This window comes from Protopterus annectens, chromosome 9.part0 (assembly GCF_019279795.1).
Source record: "Protopterus annectens isolate FY-2018-M chromosome 9.part0, PAN1.0, whole genome shotgun sequence".
Classification (NCBI taxonomy): Eukaryota; Metazoa; Chordata; order Ceratodontiformes; family Protopteridae; genus Protopterus; species Protopterus annectens.
Window position 1 is genome coordinate 901,904,080 of NC_056743.1, and position 20,029 is coordinate 901,924,108.

Consider the following 20,029-nt stretch of genomic DNA (forward strand, 5'->3'; position numbering starts at 1 on the left):
TGGGTTAATTAGGAGGAAATATATGAAGAATAAGATGAAAGAATTCAGATGGGAGGGTTCCTCTCTGACAAGCTGTTTCAACAGACAAAGCTGTGGTACTCTCTTTCTGTTTGGTTATTTGCTTTATATTTAGAGCCATTAGCAAAGAAAATAAGGCACTCATAATTTCAAGGCTACAACTTGTATGCTAATCAAGAAAAGAAAGCTTTATTTGCAGATGATATTATTTTGTTCCAAATAAATCCAGAAAAGGAAATTTCAGTGTTTTTGAACATTTTGAGACACTTTCATATCCTTTTTTGGATATAAAATAAATGAATTTAAAATAGACTGTAGTAGACAATTGTTTACCCACAAGTGAATTGGTCCAGTAATACCCATAATATGGGGACATGGTAAGATGAAGTGTTGGGGTGTATGAATTTAATAGTAATTCTGTTATGGCAGCTATTATTATACTTCTGTATCGCAACCAGAACTTTGTCACCTTCTTCCAAACCTTCCCTTTCACAGCCCCTTCTTCTACCCCATCTTCTGTATGCTGCCCCATCCTTACAAATGCTCAAGCTTCACTTATCGCTAAACTAGAGCAAACTTTTCACAAAATAGCCAGGTTTGCCTCTAATCTCCCCTATAAATCCCACCACTGTCTCACCCTTAAATCACTCCAATGGCCAGAATTCTCTAAAAAACTACTTCTATCCCAACTTCTCATTGTACACTCTATCCTGAATGACCCTTCTTCCTGCCCTTTCATCTCCAACCTAGTCTCCTACTACAACCCCATCATCACTTTCTTACTTCAGCAAACACCTCCTTGACATACATAAACCCAATAAAAACATAGGAAGGTTCCTGTACAAATACTCTGTTGCACATGCTTGACTCCCTCAAAACATAAGAAGCATTCATCAAAATCACCTGTTCAAAAAAGAACTTAAAATTTTTCTTCAGAATAGATGGTCCTGGCCTTGTGTAACCCCACTTGATCTAGCCTCTTCTCAACTTTAACTCCTTTTCCCTATTGTGTTCTTTACGTCCTTGTACTTGCCTCATATACCTTTATACCCCCCCACTTCCATAGCATATGTTCATATAGATCTTTATTTTAAAAAAAACATTTTCATGTGTGATATTCTCTAGACGTGCCAATAGCTATCTGTCCTACTCTATGTACAAATATTCTCTAACTGTTGATTTTCTTATTATGTCTCATGGTGGTTTTAATTTTTTACTCTTATTTTTATTTTTGATTTTATTTTTATTGTAAAAATGTGTGATACTTCTGGAGCTTTTCTCCTTAGGTCTACACTGAAAATGGGCCCCTGGCTCAGTTGGACTAACCCGGTTAACAAATGTCAATAAACAAATAAGCTATTGATATGTGGGAATAGGCTAAACAAAAGATAAAGTTGAAAAGCTGAAAGCTCTTGATTATGGATATGGATAATAAGTTACAAGAGTGAAAATGTTTCCAGTCCCTTTAGTTTTATACTCAGATCAGGCAAATTTGTCTCAACCAGATGAGAAGCTGTGGACCATAAGAAATGGAGCTGAATTAAATTATGTGGGAAAGGAATGAGCACATTGGGATAAGTTTATTTTCCCTATAGAACAAGGTGGTTTAGGATTTCCATATTTAAAGGAATATTTTACAGCAGTGCAATGAAGGCCCACATGCAGAATGCAAGCAGGAGCCTATAAATCAAAGTGGAAATGATATGATGATGAAACTGGGTGGGTGAGAAGAAGTAAGGACTTTGTAGACAGGAGAATTACAACAAGCATACAGAAAGTAGCAGAAAGTATTCTAAAAACAAAGCCAACATGAGAGTAGATAAGAGATATTCTACCATTAAGGATCAAGTAAAAGTATAGAAAGTAGACTGAGGGCTGGAATTTACTGGACTAAACTGGCAAAGGAACCAAGATTTTAGGAGCAAATAACTAGAGAGGAAAAGGTAATACAGCGGGATGAGGTCAAGCAGAAGTTTGTACAGCAGGTTAGAGACTGCCTTCCCCACCAGAGACTGATAGAGTACAGGCAAAAAGAAAGTGGACATGGCATTGATAAATGAAAGACGTGCTAGTAGAGTTTTTTTCTTGAGTCCAGGACAGAAATTGCTTTTAAAAAAGGAATAATTAGTAGGACATATAAAATGTTGGGGTCTGTGTCACAATATCAAATGTTCAAAAAACTAAAAATCAAAATATCGAAAATTAAAAAAATCCAAAACATTTTAATGCAGGGGGCAAGCCCCCCCCCAGCAGCTCTCATGTGGGGGGGCTGTGCCCCTACACCCCCTACTAATTATATATACCAACTTCGAGATCACACAACAGTAGGGAAGGGGCAAAAGTCCATTTTTGATATTTTGAGTTTGACATTTTGTGTCTCAGTCTTTTGAACTTTCGATCTTTTGAAGGAGACCCAAAATGTTGTATGCTAACTGTAAGAATCAGTCAGAGGAGGTTAGAAAAGATTTGGAAGAGAGAATGGAAAAGCATTATATAAAGGAATAACAGGACAACATATGTATATCTCCCAAGTATGCAAAAAAAAAAAAAAACAAATCCAGTAGATTTAGGATTTTTTGTTGGAAGTGTTTGCATGGGTACTTTTATAACCCTAGCAAACTACATAGAAGTTTTCCTCAAGTAGATAGCAAATGCTGGAGGTGTGATATGAAGGAGACAGGTAACTTGGGAGCATGTTTTTGGTAGTGTAATGAGTTGGCAAATTTAAAAAGTCCCTAAACAGTACCTAGTCAGAAATGTTGGAAGCAAATGGTTGTAACTGTGGAAATTATTCTTTTGAGCTGGGCTATAGGATATGAACTGCCCAGACTTAGTCAGGTCTTACTTACTTTAATGCTACTGGCTGCACAAAATAACTAAATTACTAGAAAACATATCTCTCAACTGTACAGATTTATGCCTCTTATTTTTGGTCCGCTTTTCATAAAATTGTGGTTTTCTGGCAAATTAGTAGCAAATCATTAAAGACTGAAGTTAGAAAGTAATGACAGACATTTCAGTTTCAGACCTCATATCCTTCAGAATATCCATACTAATGCAAAACCCGTTATTCTGTCAACTTTCTAAGTTAGCAAGAGCAATGTTTAAAAATTGTCCCTATTTTTAGGCCTTTGTCCCACTTTTATTTATGGATTTGTCCAGATTTCTTGTTCTAAGAGGTTGAGAGGTATGCTAGAAAATGGAAATCAAAATCTAAACCTTCTGTAACTGAAGTACTGAATATGGTAAAGGAGATGAAAGAACAGGTGGAGAGATCTTTAGAAAAGGGAAGGAGCAAATTACAGAGATATAAATGGAATTTGTGGGAATAATATACATAGATATAAATGGAATTCGTGGGAATAATACATTCAGTCTAATATTCAAGGGGGGGGTGAAAATTAAAGGAAAGCATGACTTAAGAAATGTTTGTAATGTTTGAATAAATGAAAATTATTAAAAAGAAAGGATGTATAGTGCATGAAAATAAAGGGAATGTTGCTATGTTTTTCTTTTTGTTACTGTATATATATATATATATATATCTATGTCAGTTTTTAAAAAGTCATGTTTAATAAAGATGTTAAAAATATGATAGTCTTACTGCTGTAAGGACGGTCTCCCCATTTTTTTTGTCTTTTTCCAAATTATTGAATATTCTGAAACCCTTCTTAGCCGGTGTTGTCAACAGAGTGTCCCGGATGTTATCTGACATAGATACATTATCTTTCATGCCGTGTAAAGGCAAATTTATATGATGACCTATTAGTCAGGTTTTGTATCCATGCTGAGATAAGCTTGAATAAGGCAGACTTCTGTTAAAAAAGACCTATTTGGCAAGGACAGAGAAAAAAAAATTTCACATGCATCTAATAAGAGGTGAAGTCTGTTTTGGGAGTTTCTTCTTTTTTTTTCCTGGACTTTGAAACATTGAGACTGTCTAGTGTCATAAAGACCAAGCAGAGAGCCCAGCAGCTTCTTATTTTTAGCTCTTTTACTTGTTCTATTCATTTTTGCCATCTAGGTCAGATCATACATTATTAAAAGCTGAGCATGTTATTAGAAATATAAAGAAAATATGTCATTATACGCAGACAGGCCCACTTTAAGAAACACTAGATTGTACCTTTCCTATAAGAACATGTTCAGGAGTACATGCTAAATCTAAAACAGTTTAGTTTAATGGGATTTGAATCACTTTCAAGATATGTATTTGCTCAGCAAAAAAAAAACTTCTCTGCCACAGTCTGAGACAGGCCGACAGATAAGTACTAAATCTGTGCCAGTTAACTGATGTAAAAGCTCATTAAATTCAAGGAAAACTGTGCCAAACACAGAAAATATAGTATTTCCAAGCAGTTACTTTAGAATTAAAAGATCATCATAGCAGCTTTCTGACAAGCTGTAGTTCAGTCTGCTTATGCATGTGTGTGCGCGGTGGGGGCAGATTCTTTAATCTTTACAAATGAGGTTTGAGATTACATGACATAATAGCATTACTAAACAACTTGTACTCAACTAGCCAAGACATCTTTCAGAAGATTTTAACTAAGGACAATTAGATTAAATTGTAATTTATATGAAGAGCAAAAAGAAAGCAATTAATGCTTTTAATATGCCATCTTCAGGAGAGCTATTAGAAGTAACGAGAAACTTGCCAAAGAACAAATCTCCAAGAACAATTTCACTAATGACTTTTACATTATTTCAGGAAATAATTACCTAGCTTTCATTTAAATCTTTATATCATTTCACTTTTAGATTCTTGGCAAAAAAGGGGAAAACAGAAGGCAGGTCTGAACTTTGCAATTCTGTTGCCTTTTTGAATACCAACATTAAATATTAACAGAAGTTACAATAATTTCAGAATGTATTCTTCCTGGTTTATTGTACCCATTCAGTTTGATTTTGCAAAGGAGACCTGTGTGAACTGTATCTTAAGTAAATGCAGGTAGTAAGCTGATGTATTTAAAATGTTAGAGCTCTTTGCCCAGATACATAGGTGGCATTAAAACGTTTGACCAAATTAACAGAATGCACTCCGTGTTTGCAACCTTAACCATGCTAGAATTAATACCTCAGTAGAAAACTGTTAAAAGGTAAAAATCCATCATTAATGTTTGCCAGTACCATTTAGAAGAATTCCTGTATATTGAAGTATGCATGAAGTCAGAGATCTCAGGGTCTTGTCCTGTTTTTGCATGAGGATTGCTACTTGACTTTCAGATTTAGCATACAGATACTGCAGGAGTAAAAAATTAGGTACAAATGTTAATGAAATAAATGCCTCTGGAGATGAACCCAGCATTACCTTTTTTAAATAGTAGACTGTCAATATCCTTTCTAAAGTGAAAAACCACAGTGTTATTATTTTAAGATTAGTTCCTTAAAACAAATTATTGGTTTGTTTACTGTGGGAATTAATGTAGAAAGCACATTTACATTTCTATCAAGAGAAGGTATTACAAATAGCTTGAGCTCCCAAAGTCACACTGGCTGCATTGATTTATTATAGATGTCAGTGTTTCAGATCAGCTGTTCTAAATATGAGATGATGTCAGAGGTACTACAACTGAAAGATGAGCGTCTCAGAAAATAGTGGACTGACTGTAAGTGCTGCTAATACCAAGAATAAAACTAGTTTCAATGGTCAAAACCACAAAATGTGTAATCTTTTGAGATAAACATGGGGAAAAACTCCCACATGCAAGTAAGACACACAATACATTCATGAACAAGGTTCATCAAAACTTCTTTGTTATAGTGTTATGAGATTTTTCCCCTAAGTTATTTGATGCAGTTGTAAAATAGGACAGTGACCTAAACAGTGAATCCGCATTAGAAAGCTTTGGAAGAATATGGAGTAAGAAGTCAAACTTAAAGCTGTTTAACATAGACCCAGGTTGCACTTATTTAGTTTATTTGTTTAGTAGCCAACTTAGTCCCTTCTAGGGCAGCAAAAAGTTAACCTAATTTATTCAGATAAATTTTTTGCACCGGTAAAAGTTTTAGGGTCATTCATCCATACTATTCACGGTAATTATGGCACCTTTCCTTTGCATATAGAAAATATAGAAATGCAAGACTATAAATACGTTGTGGTTTTGAAACTTGTGTGATGTTTGAAGTAAAAAGCACACAAGGTTTCTTCCAAAAATAAGTGAAATGTATTATTACAATATAACTTTGCTCTACTTTTACCAGGAAAAAGTGGTGACAAGTGGTATGTGCAATACAACAAAAAGAAAGCTTAGTCAGTTTGCCACTTTTCACAGGTGCTCAGGTTAACAGTTTTTCCAAAGCACAGTCTTTATAAGTAATCACAACTGCAACATTTTTAGAAAAAAAGTCTTTCCTGAACTAGAAACCATCAAGTAGAGGTTGGAAGAATGAGTATTAATGCAGCACACAGGAAAGAGAGACCATCAGTATCTCAAAGTAAAAAAAATAAAAAATAGGTTACCAAAAGTCCTCCGTTACAGCACATGTAATCTCAGCATCCTCTGCTAGCACCCCCACCCCCCTGGAAATATGTGAATGCTTCGCTGGACACCTGTGTCTTGGAGCAGCCAACTGCCCTAGCCTAAGATAGTTGTCTCTTTACTTTGGATACTTCCACAAATAGGTGAATCAGACTTATCCAGACATCCTGCTATTTCTGCCATGTTAAACCTGACTGCAGCCTAACTCGAGTTACTTTCCCAACTGGAATTACGGCATGCTGACTTGAAGGGAACAGACAACTATTGTGCATTAATGTCTTTATTCCATACTAGCTTCCCAAATTCTTTTGTCACTGGCTCCTTATTTGACCCAGGTACCCAGTTTTTGGACCTAATTTAGTGCCTCTGTGCCAAAGTATCCTTGCTACCACTAATCTTGGCTTAACTGCTGCATAGTTAAGTAGTGGAGTCACGCTGTGCCATGCAACATGTTCCTTACAGTTACTAACAAACAATGTGCAGGATCTACTACATCACTGATTGTTCACATAATGTAAACACTGATGTTTCTTGCACTCTAGGATCATTATTAATTCTTCCACAATTACTTGCAGTACAAGTCTAGAGAAATGGGAACTTTTTATAATTCATCCTGGTACATTTATAACACTATAAGGATTACAGTAATTGTAATTAAGTACCTGTGTAGTGCAGTAGGGAGCACACCTGCAAGTGCTGTATTTGATTATTCAGTTTATGGAGAGAGGATGAGTGAGTGAAAGACTGAGGAAAAGAAATAAAGGGGTGCAAGAGGTGGAGAGAAGACAGTTATGGGAGAGAAAACAAAAAGGAGGAAAATGTGGGGAAATTACTATCACACAAAATAAGACGTCTGCGAATGTTTGAGGCCTGATTGTTAGTCATTAGCATGCTACTTCCTAGATTAGTGTGTGTGTGTGTGTGTGTGTGTGTGTGTGTGTGTGTATGTGCTGAACATAGTTATACTACTCTGAGCAAGGGAAAATGGATGTCCATGGGTGTGAGGACTGTTGCTCTCCTCCTTAACAAGCTTGCTGTCAAATATTTACATGATAAAGATACTGTTTCCCATTTCTCAATAAACTAACCTTCAAGAGTCCTCCCTACTCCATATGTAAATCTGACTGTCTTCAGCTGCATATGTCCCTTTCCCATTGCTGCCTATGAGAGATCCTTTTCTAGAATTGCCCCTGCTTACTGGAACTCACTGCCTGATGATATCAAACAAAAAGACAAAGTTTAAGATATCAAGAGTCTCTTCATTCCCATTAGGTTAATGAAAACAAACAACTGTGTCAAAGATGGATGTTAACTCCCACTAGCATCTTCATCTCATTTCGCCATTCCTTTTGAAACTGAACATTCCAAGTTCTCCTTGGATTATTTGTATTTTTGCTTCCTTAAATATTCCATTGCTGCTACAACAACCTGTGCCTTAATTATTCGTCATGCTGCTTAACTATACCTGTTTTGGGAATGCATGCCTGTTTTCAAGTTTGATTTAATTTACCCCTTTTCATGATGTACGTATTTGTAGTGATATAGATGTGTTTTCAGGCTTGATGTACCACTTCACAAGATTTTCTGAATTGTTCCCCTTGTCAGACATGCTATTGAAGCAAATGTGTACAAAGGAAATCAGCTTACATGACCAACAGTGAAAAAGACAGGCCACATTTTACATCTCCCGTCACAGCAGCAAGTATACATGACTTTGTAGAATTTTGCAATTTATCAAAGTCTCAGCAAACTTTTCAAAACCAGTTTCTGTCGAACCCTCCCCTCCCCAAACTGTGATTTTGGGATGTTTTTGACCACAGATCCTGGATGACGTGTGTGTAATAAAAAGGAATTAGCCTATGGCCAGTTTAATAGATTTTTATCTAGGGAATGTCATGTAAAGGATATGATTTGTGCTAACAAACAAATTGTGTGTAAATGAGTTACTGTATTAGAGTACAAGGACAAACCAGAGTAAGGGTTTACATAAGTGGACAATGGCACTTATTTGTTAACATAAAGATGTTTCAGGATATTATTGATAGAAACTGGCATATTTTAAAGACAGATACAAGTCTAAATTAACTATTGCTAGAAAAAAATGTTCAATTATTTATAGAAGGGCAAAGATATTAAGGCAGCACTTACATTCTTAAAAAAAAAAAATCAAATTTTCACATGACTAGATAATTGACAATTGATTAACAAATTATTGAGGGTTGTAAACCTTGTGGTTCTAATATACAGAGTTAGGGCATTAATAACTTGTCAGACAACCATTCCTCTCAACCTCTTAGAGCAGGAAGTATGGACAAAGCTGTAAATAATGGTGTACAAAGACCCAAAAATAGGGACACTTTTTAAATATTGCTTTTACAAACTTAGAAAGTTGATAGAATAACATGTTTTACATTGATAAATTTTCTGAAGGATATGAAGTTTGAAACTCAAACTACTATAATTTTCTAACTTTAATCCTCAATGATTTGCCAAAAAAATTTTTTTATGAGGAACAGACCAAAAATGTTGTTGTTGTTGCGTCTTTTGGCTTTTCCCAGTTAGGGGTCACCACAGCGGAACTCCGGTCCGTTAATGATTGGCAGTAGATTTTTATGTGCCGAGTTGCCAGCCCTGATGCACAACCTTCAACAAAGTTACGCCCATTCACGCACGTCTCCACACAGAAGACGCTCTAGCTGAGAATCGAACGGGACGTCTTACTGTGAGGCGACAGCGCTACTGCAGCACCACCACCGCAGGAAGAGACCAAAAATATGAGGCAAAAATCTGACCGTGCTACAGAAATCTGCATGAGGACAAGTACTGTTTATTTGGCATCGTTTACATGCAGCGCATTTTATATGGGTAACACTGATATTTAAACAATGAATGCCAGAACATATGAGTGGCATTCTGTGGACTAGGGGAGAGTAGTGCACTATGTAACCATACGCTGGAACATCAAAATGCAAGTTAAATGTTTTTGGCACAGTGTTCCATCCAAAACTAAGGAATGGGGCTTAGAGTTATTGAAAAAAAGAAAGAATATGACCACTGTATTTGGAGGTTCTTTTTAAGTCTCATCTGAATGATAACTTTTGAGTTTATAGTTTTTATTTATTCATTTTAAACACGTTTCTTTAATAGTAATGTCATTTTGGTGCTTTTTCAGAGGTGTTAAATTGGGACGTGTCTCATATATTCTTCAATAACAAAAGAAATAAATGTTTTGGTATCAAAACTGGTATAACATGGTATCTGAAGCATAAAATAAAATTATTTATTTGTAGTCCTGCAGCATTTTTCTTGTGGCACTGTTACTGTGCTGTTTAGGTATATGCTTAATCCTTTGCTGAGATAATATGGTGGGACTGGGCATAGCATGTTGAAATAATGGGTTAGGAGTGAGTGCTGCTAGACTTGTATGGCAGCCCTTTATAGTGCCACACTTCTGAGGCTAAAAGCCTTGAGTGGTGCTACACTGTTGAATTTACGTGGTAGTACTGAAGGGTGCCCTGCTGCTCTAGTACATGGTAACCTTGAGTGGTGCTGAATTTTCATGGTAGTACTGCTATGCTGCTCTAGCATGTGGTAGTCTTGAGTGGTATTATACTACTGAGGTTTAGCAGTAGTGCTGAATGGTGTCACACTGCCAAGGTTACGTGGTAGTTTCAAATGGTGCCACTCTGGTGACGTGCGATACCACTGTGTAGTGTCACACTGCTGCCATCATGTGCTAGCATGAAATGGTGTCACACTGCTAAGGTTATTGGGTAGGAGATGTAGCTGGCAGTCTTTGGATTGCATTGCCTCTCATAGTAATTAGAATGCTGAGTGTGTTAGCTGCTTTTTTCTTGGTACTAGTGAGTCAGAGAGTTGGCTGTCCTAAACAACCACTTACTAAAAATGGGGAAGGCAGCATAGCACATTTTGCAGCCGTCTCTGGCACTAGGGGAAAAGTTCTGTAAATATTTATTTCAAATACATGTGTATTTGATTCTCTTTTTAAAACAGTTCACATTTATTTTTCAGAGTCTTACTCTTGCAGCATTCTGATTTTACTCCAAATTTTCATACTCTTACATAATGCATTTTGTTTTTTGTTTTTTTCCCCCCTAATTTCTGTACACCTACTCCACGTAGCATAGAGAGGGGACATGCTGCAGGCCATGAAGAACATTATTTGACTTCTAAAATGGGCATTGCTTTAAAGCAGCCCACTCTCTCCCACAAAGCATTTGAGGTGTTATTTCCCTTTCACACCCTGGGAAATTGCACATAGTTGGTGCCCTCCTATGTGCATAGAACCATCCCTACCCCACTCTCCCAGGAGGGACAAGCAAGCCACACCAATTCACACTTGCACTCCCTGCCAAGTTCTTCCAGTAAAGCTCCCACTAATCAAACCCAGTTTGCCTGCTCAAAGTTAGTCTCCATCCCTTTGAACCACAAAGTCAGTTTATGTAGCGCATTGTGAATCATTTTGTTACATGGTCACTTAGCTAAAGTCTGGCATAAGTCATTACTTTTCTTTCAGGGTTCAGTTGCATGCACGAGCGTCCAGCTGAGTCTTTTGAGTTTCTGGTGCTATGTAGATATGGACGTCTTTGTACTTGTGTGCACAAACACCCTAGCACTTTGTTTTCAGCACAAATAGCTATAATCTTTCTGTAGCATTTCTTGTGGGATGTTTTCTCTGAATAGACCCATTGTTTAAAACTTACTGTTTTAATTTACTCTGACCGTCTATTGTAGTTATCATCAGTCTACCTCTTAACTAAATTTGTATTTATTTACAAAGTCACATACCATTAGTATGTTGGCCCATTAAATGATAATATTAACTTCAGTCTAAAGTAAACATTGGACAGTTATCCATATTAATTATATTTTGGGTCACTTGCTAATTGATGCTGTATAATTGAAGTAGAACCATAGGGAAAAAAGTTTACCTTCTGAAATGCTGGCACAGAAACTCCAAAAGACAGTTACTGTCATGGTTCATGCAAAGTACAGACTTCTAACCACATGGTTCCCCTGCTGTAAATGCTTACACTGTTTGCATTCCCCTCAGCCCAGAGTGCCACCCTGATGATTAAAAACTGTATGATGTTTTAAGTTTTACTTTCTTACATTTTTCTAAATAATATAAGGTGTTGTTTTATTAAAATACACCTTTACAGGTCTATACCTCTCAACCTCTTAGCCCAAAAAATCTGAACAAAGTCTAACATAGTGGGGGGACAAAGGCCCAAAAATAGGGACACATTTTAAATGTTGCTCTTATATACTTAGAAAATTGCTATCATAACAGAATCTGTGTTGGAGTACGTTTCCGAAGGATATGAAGTCTGAAACGACTGCATATCATTATTTAGTAACTTTAATCCTGAGATCATCCCAGTGATTTGTCAAGAAAAAAAAAAAACAGTTTTTATGAGGAACAGACGAAAAATATGAGGCAAAAATCTGGACATTCTGTGAAAATATGTACAATTGAGAGGTGTCGGTAACCCTTTCTGTGCTGCATTTGAATACCACGTGTGCTCTGGATAGTGAAGTTATAATTTAATTAAAACTTTTTTTTACATTTTTATGTTATGTTGTCCACTTTTTTGTGTGTATACCTCCCCAAAATGATGTCCATAGTTGTATTTATTATGATTTTGCATATAGCAGCAAAGCATTCTGAGTAAGTTAAGAAGCAAATGAAAATTCTGAAATAAAAGCATTTTATATCAGGGTTTTAGAATTAAACATATCACTTGCTGAGTTTTCAGTTGTAAAGGAAGGCATTGTACCTGCAGAATGTCATTAATTATATTTTTATAGGAAGTACAGATTTCCTGAGGACAGTGTGGTTGTTTGTGTAACTTTCCTGAAAATAGCACCTCACTGGTGCGCAGAGAATATCATTATAGCTTGTCTAAGACCAGTTTACCGTTTGCTGTCTATGAGCAACAAGTAGGAATACATTACTATGATGTTTATTTTGTTAATTTTCTTCACAATCAAAATCAGACATTATAATATAGATATATATATATTTATATATACACACACATACACACACACACATATATATATATATATATATATATATATATATATATATATACAGGTGGCTATTTTTTGGGAGTAAGGATCCATGCTTCATATGTAGAGCTAACAGCAACAAATCGAGTTGTATTAAAGTTTATTGTTTGACTTTATTCCCAGTCTGACAGCTGAACAAAACACAGAGGGATATACAGTCGGTCTATCTTTTGGGGTTTGGGTGAGCTGTTATGTGGTATAGATGTATGACAGCAGCTACCTGAAGTACAATACTGTGGTCATTTGTTCTTTCATTTTCATCACAATCTAACATCCGGGTGTATACAGGATGGGGACTCTCCATTTTTTTTTTTGGGGGGGGGCACTCATACCATGTGTGATCTGTGTGTCCTGAAGAATTTTTTTAGATAAATACTTCTCAGGTTATTGGTAACTACTGTTTTATCAGCTTTCAACATTAAGCCTTGGACAAAACTTATTTCTTCCTTGAAAGGAAAAAAAAAGTCAGTTCATTTCTGTAATTAGGCATGTTTTTTGTTCGGGCCACCACTGGATCACACGTTGAAGAAAGCTCAAAAATACACCTGAAAGCATCTAGAATGCCATAGCTTCTGTGGGCCCAGTAGTTCCCCAGTCTCCTTGGCTTAATGATTTCCTACACAGTTACATTGCAGTCTTGGCCAGTTAGGATGTATTGAAAGGATACAGGAAAAATCTGAAGGGTAAAGGCATAGAGTGAGAAAACAAAGCTAAAGTAATCTGAATGTTGTGGGAATACCAGGATTGGGGGAACCAGATCATATACCAAGGGGACAGCAGACAATGGGTTGGGGGGTGCCATGCATTCCTCTCCTTAGGATATCAAATCACCTAAGGCTGCCCCTGCAATCACGTTTGATGGTAATTAAAATTGATTCTTCTAGGTATGGCTTGTTAAAGGTATGAGTAGTCTAAGGCAAGGGTGTACTTACATTTTTTGGGAGAGTGACTTTTTTGCCCAGAAACGGCAAGATGAAATTGTAGCAACCCTCCTGAATACCACCCTTGATAGGCGGATACCCCATATGGTCTTTTTCTTTACTTCTTAGTCACATGATGTTATGAGAGAGGGGATACATCGTTAAGAAAATTAGACATGGTCATCTTTTTGAGAAAAAGAAAGAAAGAAAAAAGATAAGCTACTTTTGAACACTGTAATACAATATCTGAATGGAAAGGGAGCATTCCAAAGTCCATGAATTTCTTATTTAACTTTTTTTTTCAGAAAGCTGTATCTAAATTACAAGAGCTTGAATTAGAATCCATGTCTGAATACTGTGGTGTTAAATATTTCAACAACCCTTGTGGTAATGAAAAACATCTTCTTTTTTGTTAGTTTCACTTTAAATTTATGCTTACAGTAGCTTGCAAGAAGACATGTCTTTTAGCTGTTGTGTCTGTCTTTTACCCTTCATTATCTGGTCCATTTGCTACAGATAGATGTCTGACGGATTTCATAGCAGAGTGGTTTTCAGTTACTAGTTTTATGTACTGTAGTGCTTAAAGAATTATCTTTTCATGTGTTTTCAGTTATGTAGTTGTCTCAAGTTTATATAGTCTTGGGTGTTGAACTTCATAGTTAGGAAGTTGGAGTTATTTGGCCTTCAGAAATTACACGCATTATTTTGGGGCATTTTGAGTTTTACAGCTGTTCTAATATGTATAGCAAACACTTTGTATGTATGTGTAGTATTAAGCGTGAAGAATCCCTTTGTTAGTGCCCTGTGCTATAGGGCAATTACTGAGTTAACAAGTAATCATTTTGTTTTCTTAGAGAGGATTCATAGGGAACAACCCAAACTTGCCATTTACTAACTTTTCTAAATATTATTTTGCTTTTCTAGGATCTGTTCTGCTAAATCTTGATCATACAGGTTTATTTTTTCTCAGTATAGGGCCATTCCAGAATAGAAAAGTAAAAATACAAATTAAAAATGTAACAGATCGACAAAGTGAGTCTAGTAATCAGTTTTAAATTCTAGGACTGCCGTAGTGCAATTAGGATATTCGGCGTCCTAATTCATAGTCAGACATTTGTTACAAATAAAATGCGAAAACTATTTTCCTGCATTTGTATCAAACATTAGTTACATGACTTCTCTGCTCTGAGAATGTTATAAATTCTAAATTCCTTCATAAAAAGATTAACTGAAAGGATAAATGTGTGTTGTTCAGGAACAATAATGGAAAAGCAACTAGTTATACCTCCAAAATTTTATAGCATGTTAAACAAGAAGTTGGAATTTAAAGGAAAAAAAAATAGAACTGCAAAGGAATGTAAAGAAACCAGTGGTAGCAGCATGTGTACAAGGCATGTTGCTAAACATCGCATTTGTTGCGGCTGGTGTTTGCCCCAGACAGACAGTTCACTGACATTGTTAGAAGCAGAAGTTTGTTCCCCTTGTAGAAGTCTCCATATTTTAAAACAATGAGGTGTACAATTTGTGCTGTAAGCAGCAGTAAGTGAAAAGACAAGTTCTAAACCAGTGATTTAGTCAGATGAACAACATGCTTTTTGTCTGGTGAGGGTTGACGAAGGTATGTGACACCAAGGTTAGGTGTCTTGTTAGAGTTTTTCATCTATATGTTAAGATAGTAGAAACAGGTTTTTGGCCACTGGGGTTATAATTTTTATAGTATATTTTATTACACTTTATAGCAACACTGAATATTTAGTCCACTGGATGTGGACAGCAGAGATGAGTAAATGTGCACATTTCCTCAACAGTGTTAAGAGTCAGCATGGCCAGAATGCCAAGGAATGGGAACATTTAGCTTTGTGTGGAATCCAACCCTGCTACTTCAGCTTTTACTTAGCTGATCTTGGAATAGGAATTGTAAGTTAGGAGGAGGTGTGCGGAAGTCACCTCCCATGCAGTCAGCAGAGGTGGGAGAGGGTCTGTGCTAACCTATAGAAACACTTATTACATTGTTGGTGTTGCTATTTAGGAAAAGGCGCTGTTGTGCTTTCTTTGAGTGAGTGCTCATCAGATAATGGTTTGCCTTTCTGCAGTATAACCATAGATCCTCACATCCAGACTCAGAACATTATCTGAGGAACTGTTCTACTACAGAGAGAAGCTGAAGCATAGGATGTTGTGGTTATGTCAGCATATGGAGTGGTGACCTTTGAAAATTTATGCCAAGAATATTCTGCTTTTCTGTGTGCTTCTGAATTGTCTGTTAGTGCTCATAGCGGACACAAAAGCGAGTGTAGCAACTGACCGCCATTTAATAATAATAATAGTCGGGATGCTGTATCTCTGTTTCTCATGCTTTAGAGACAATAAGCTGTTGCTTTTCTAACAATTTGTACAAGACTAATGCAGTAGCTGGCCAGAGGTACTACCCTCTGTCATGAATTCCCTTCCATGAATTGTATTTCTTCAGTAGTACCTTTTCCTTTTGAATTTCTTCATATGTTTCACTATGAAAGAGTTTTGCTGTTTGTCCTGTACCTTCCTGTGATTTCAAGTATGATAAGAGCATGAGGCTGTAGGCAGAAGTGCCCTAGAAGAACGTGGTATACTGTCTAAAGTTACGTTTTTTTGCCTTCTAGCAATCCTATGTCAGCCAGCAGATGGCCCCACCAAGTCCCAGCAACAACAGCAGTAGCAACAGCAGCAGTGGGGGAGGGGAGCAGCTGAGCAAAACCAACTTGTATATTCGTGGACTTCATCCGGGGACCACTGACATGGACCTTGTCAAAATGTGCCAGCCGTAAGTAAATTCAAGTTGTTTTGTTCTCAGACATCGTCATGTGGACATGTATACATACGTAGCAAATTCCTTTGCTCCATTGCTTGCAACAAATAGGAAAGCATGTATAGTGTGTGTGTGTGTGTGTGTGTGGTAGAGGTTGTGTGCACATTACATTTTGTTTCTTTACAGTGAATGCGATGAATTAATGCTGTATATGGTAGAGTAACATTCTAAATATCTGAAATGCGCATATGCCAACATGGTATTTGTATCATTTTTAAAGAGCTACTTTGGTTGTCTAATCTCTACAACATGAGCAGCTAATTATGTAACAGTTAACGGGATGTAGATCCAACATCCGCAACTGCCATGTACAGAAAAGCAGTAACAGTGCTTTACAACTTTTGCCATATTAATAACTTTTACTGTAGATGTGCAAGAATGTGGAAGTGCAATCACTTTCTGTCCTCAGTTTAGATTTAGTTAGCTGCTGTGTTTGGAGGGGCTTGGAGGTGGTTTTAAACATTAGCTTTCTTATATGGCAATTTCTATAGATTCCTTGAAAACTGACTTATATGCCTGAAAGGCCTGAACTACTGGTAACGCAATATGTCAGAAAAAAGATATGAGAATTTCCAAGTCAACAGCGCTTATCCTGACACATCTGGAGCTAAGGTGGAGCATTCCCTCTCATGCAGCAACAAAGTTTGTGAGGTCATCACGTCACTAATATGGCGGTGTTTTTCTGGACCATGTGCCTAGTACACTTACATGGATCCATAGGGACTATGGCCACACTTATTTTATAATAATATGATGGTGTGCTTCTGGATCGTGTATCTAGTACACTTATAGGTGCCCATGTCTGGATAACCATAAGAAATATGCCCACACAATTCTTATATTGTTCTTACAAATCGCATTAACACAAAGGACATCAGAGAAAAATACTGACTTCAGGCAAACAAAGGTTCTGATAAAGTTCTTGGATTAAATTAAAGAATGAAAATTGTTTAATTTAGAACATAATTTGAACTTCATTCCTGTCTATGCAATAGAGTATATATATATATATATATATATATATATATATATATATATATATTTTTTTTTTTTTTTTTTTGATTAGTTTGTTTTATTACACTTCCTCACCACATTCACTGTTTTGAAATTTTCATACATACAAATGTAAAACTCAGGGTTAGTAGCAGAAATCAGAAACTGCATTCTTATCTTGTGCTTTGTGCTAAAGTCCTAGTACTATTAACATCTGGACACCATCTGAGGGCAGCTGTTATTACTACCATATCAGAGTATGGTATGCCAACAAAGGAATGTTGTTCATAGTGTTTAGTAAGTGTCGTAGAGCACCAAGTTCATAAATGTAAGGATAGGCTAGTCACTGGTGTGATTTCACTATCTCCCTTCAGTCATGACTAGTTCAATCACTCATAGATAGCAGTAATATATAGTTAGTTATCTTTGTAATACAGCTGACACATAAAGCATGTACTTTGTGCACCCTCAAAACACCACAAACTGAAATTTTAAGTTTTGTCTTTCTCCCAGATTTAAAATTTATCATGGTTTATCCTCAAATGCCCTGCACACGGGATTTCCACACATAACCCATCCCTAGTTTTCAATTACAAGAAGCTATATTACTCTGAGCCAGTTTTATAATTTATACTTCTTGAAGTGTTATGTTTTTGCCTAGTTAATTTTCGGCTGCATTTGATTGTTAATAGTGATATGTGACTTGCAGCCTAAATTTGTATAGCTGCTTTTTATCTGGACCTCCAAGTCTAGATGGTAGGTGTTCTTTCCTCAACTGTTTAATTTCTTTGGAGTACATTCCTCCCGCCAAACCAATTATATGTGAGACTTCAGAGAAAGACTTGCAGAGCAGGTTTACAAACCAGACATGTTTTTTCCCCTGCATGTCTGCTTGCTAAAACCTTTTCTACTACACATTTTTATAGGAAATGAGGCCTTGCTGATTTAGCACTTTAGGCACAGGCTGAGGGAAGGTTTAATGTTTAACAGTACTAGTCACATGGGGCCTGCTGACTGCTGCTTCTTGACTTCTCTCTCTCTCTCTCTCTCTAGAGGCTTTTTTGAGGCCAGGAAGGGAGGAAGGAGATGACTGCTAACCTTATTTAACCCCAGCTTGGAATGTGGAAAAAAAAAAAAACAATGAATGTTTAAAAATGTCTTCTCTCATTTCTTGACTCCTGAACATGGCAAGCTGTTTTCTCTTTTAAAATTGCATTCTTCTTAAGACATGTACTTATATCTCATATATTTCAGCTACTAACAATCCTTGTTGCCCCGTACCTGCAGATATTTGCCCCTCACACCCACAGTTGTGTATTTAATAATGTTTAGTGCTCTCTGTTTTTCTTACAGAACAACATTATAACAATACAGCACAATTGTGTTTTGCTATGCAGCATTTGTAAAATTCAGAAACAGTGCAAAACTGTATGAATAATGGCAGCTAAAGTTATGTTCATAAACGAAAACAGCCGTTGGCTAAGGCTCATGCATACAGATGAGACCTGTCCAAAGCAAAATGTCACTGTACTAGTACATTTATACATTTTGATAGTCCAATTACTTTGGCTAGATGAATCATTTTGGTCTAATAAAAGTATGCAGTAACCTGGACCATGCATGGAATTCAGTGGTCAGATTCCCTTTGTCATATGGGTCGGTTTTGCTTGAAAAACAGAAAGAGAAAACAAACAAACAAAAAACTAGCCTGGACATGGAATGTATATCTCGAGCTCTTCAAATTTTGTGGTGTTCGCACCCAGCCAGGGAAACAGCTTGTGTGTCTGTGGTGCCATTCCATACGTCATTCTTTTACACGTAGCAGTGAATCTCTGCTCTTCTTTTGCCAGTGGGACACTTCACAAAAGTATTATTTTGTGACTGTAAAACATTTCCAAGAGACGTTTTAGCACATCAAGCCAAGAGGGTGGTGGCTCCTCATGTTTTAAAATGAAAAACAAAATGTACACACATACACACTAATGAGTAGTATTCATTTTCCACAGTGGACAGTCTTCGATTTTCGGAGGTGAATAAGAATGCTTCGTAATCGATTTTAATAAAGCACTGTGAATGGGCAAGCAGAACCTTAAAATCTAAGTAAAGAAGGATCCAGTTCACAGAATCAGTTCTGGAGCCCAGTTAAACATCTGGTACATTCCTGATCCGTTTTGAGAGCAGTATAAAACATACGATGCATCAGAAAAGGCTAAGACTTCTTTTATCTTTTTAATGAACTTATTTGTCCAAGCTGGTTGCTTAGTTTTAATAACAATTTAACATCACCATTTCCTAACTTGAATACTGTTATACTTTTTGTCTTTTCTGTCACTCCACTTTGTCTGTTTACTCAAGCTTGTAATGTTTTGAGTTTAATGAAACATCATTGATAAACTTACAGCTGACCCAGAACCCAGAGGAGATGAGGTTTAATGTTATAAATGAATGTCTTCGTATCATCTGCTCATTGTCAGACATCACATTTATCCTGTGTTTGGCTGCATTTTATTCAAAAATGTCTTCCCCTGTCTGACATTTGGCATAACTACGTCTGATTATTTTTTGAATAAAAGGTTTTTATGCATCACTGCTGGTTCCCTGTGGCAGTGGGTAAGCATTGAAAATAACAGCTGATGGTGATACCCAGACTGGGAATATCGTGAGTAGAAGCGATC

At 36.6% G+C, this 20,029-nt stretch overlaps 1 protein-coding gene across 4 annotated transcripts in view; it reads left to right on the top strand.

Moving 5' to 3' along the window:
* RBMS2 (RNA binding motif single stranded interacting protein 2) overlaps positions 1-20,029 on the top strand; it is a 1,165,202-nt gene that overhangs the window by 549,209 nt on the left and 595,964 nt on the right. For all 4 annotated transcript variants that reach the window (XM_044083632.1, XM_044083630.1, XM_044083631.1 and 1 more), the window contains exon 2: positions 16,156-16,316. In XM_044083632.1, the coding sequence (XP_043939567.1) occupies positions 16,156-16,316 (161 nt within the window). The remainder of the gene's footprint in view (positions 1-16,155; positions 16,317-20,029) is intronic.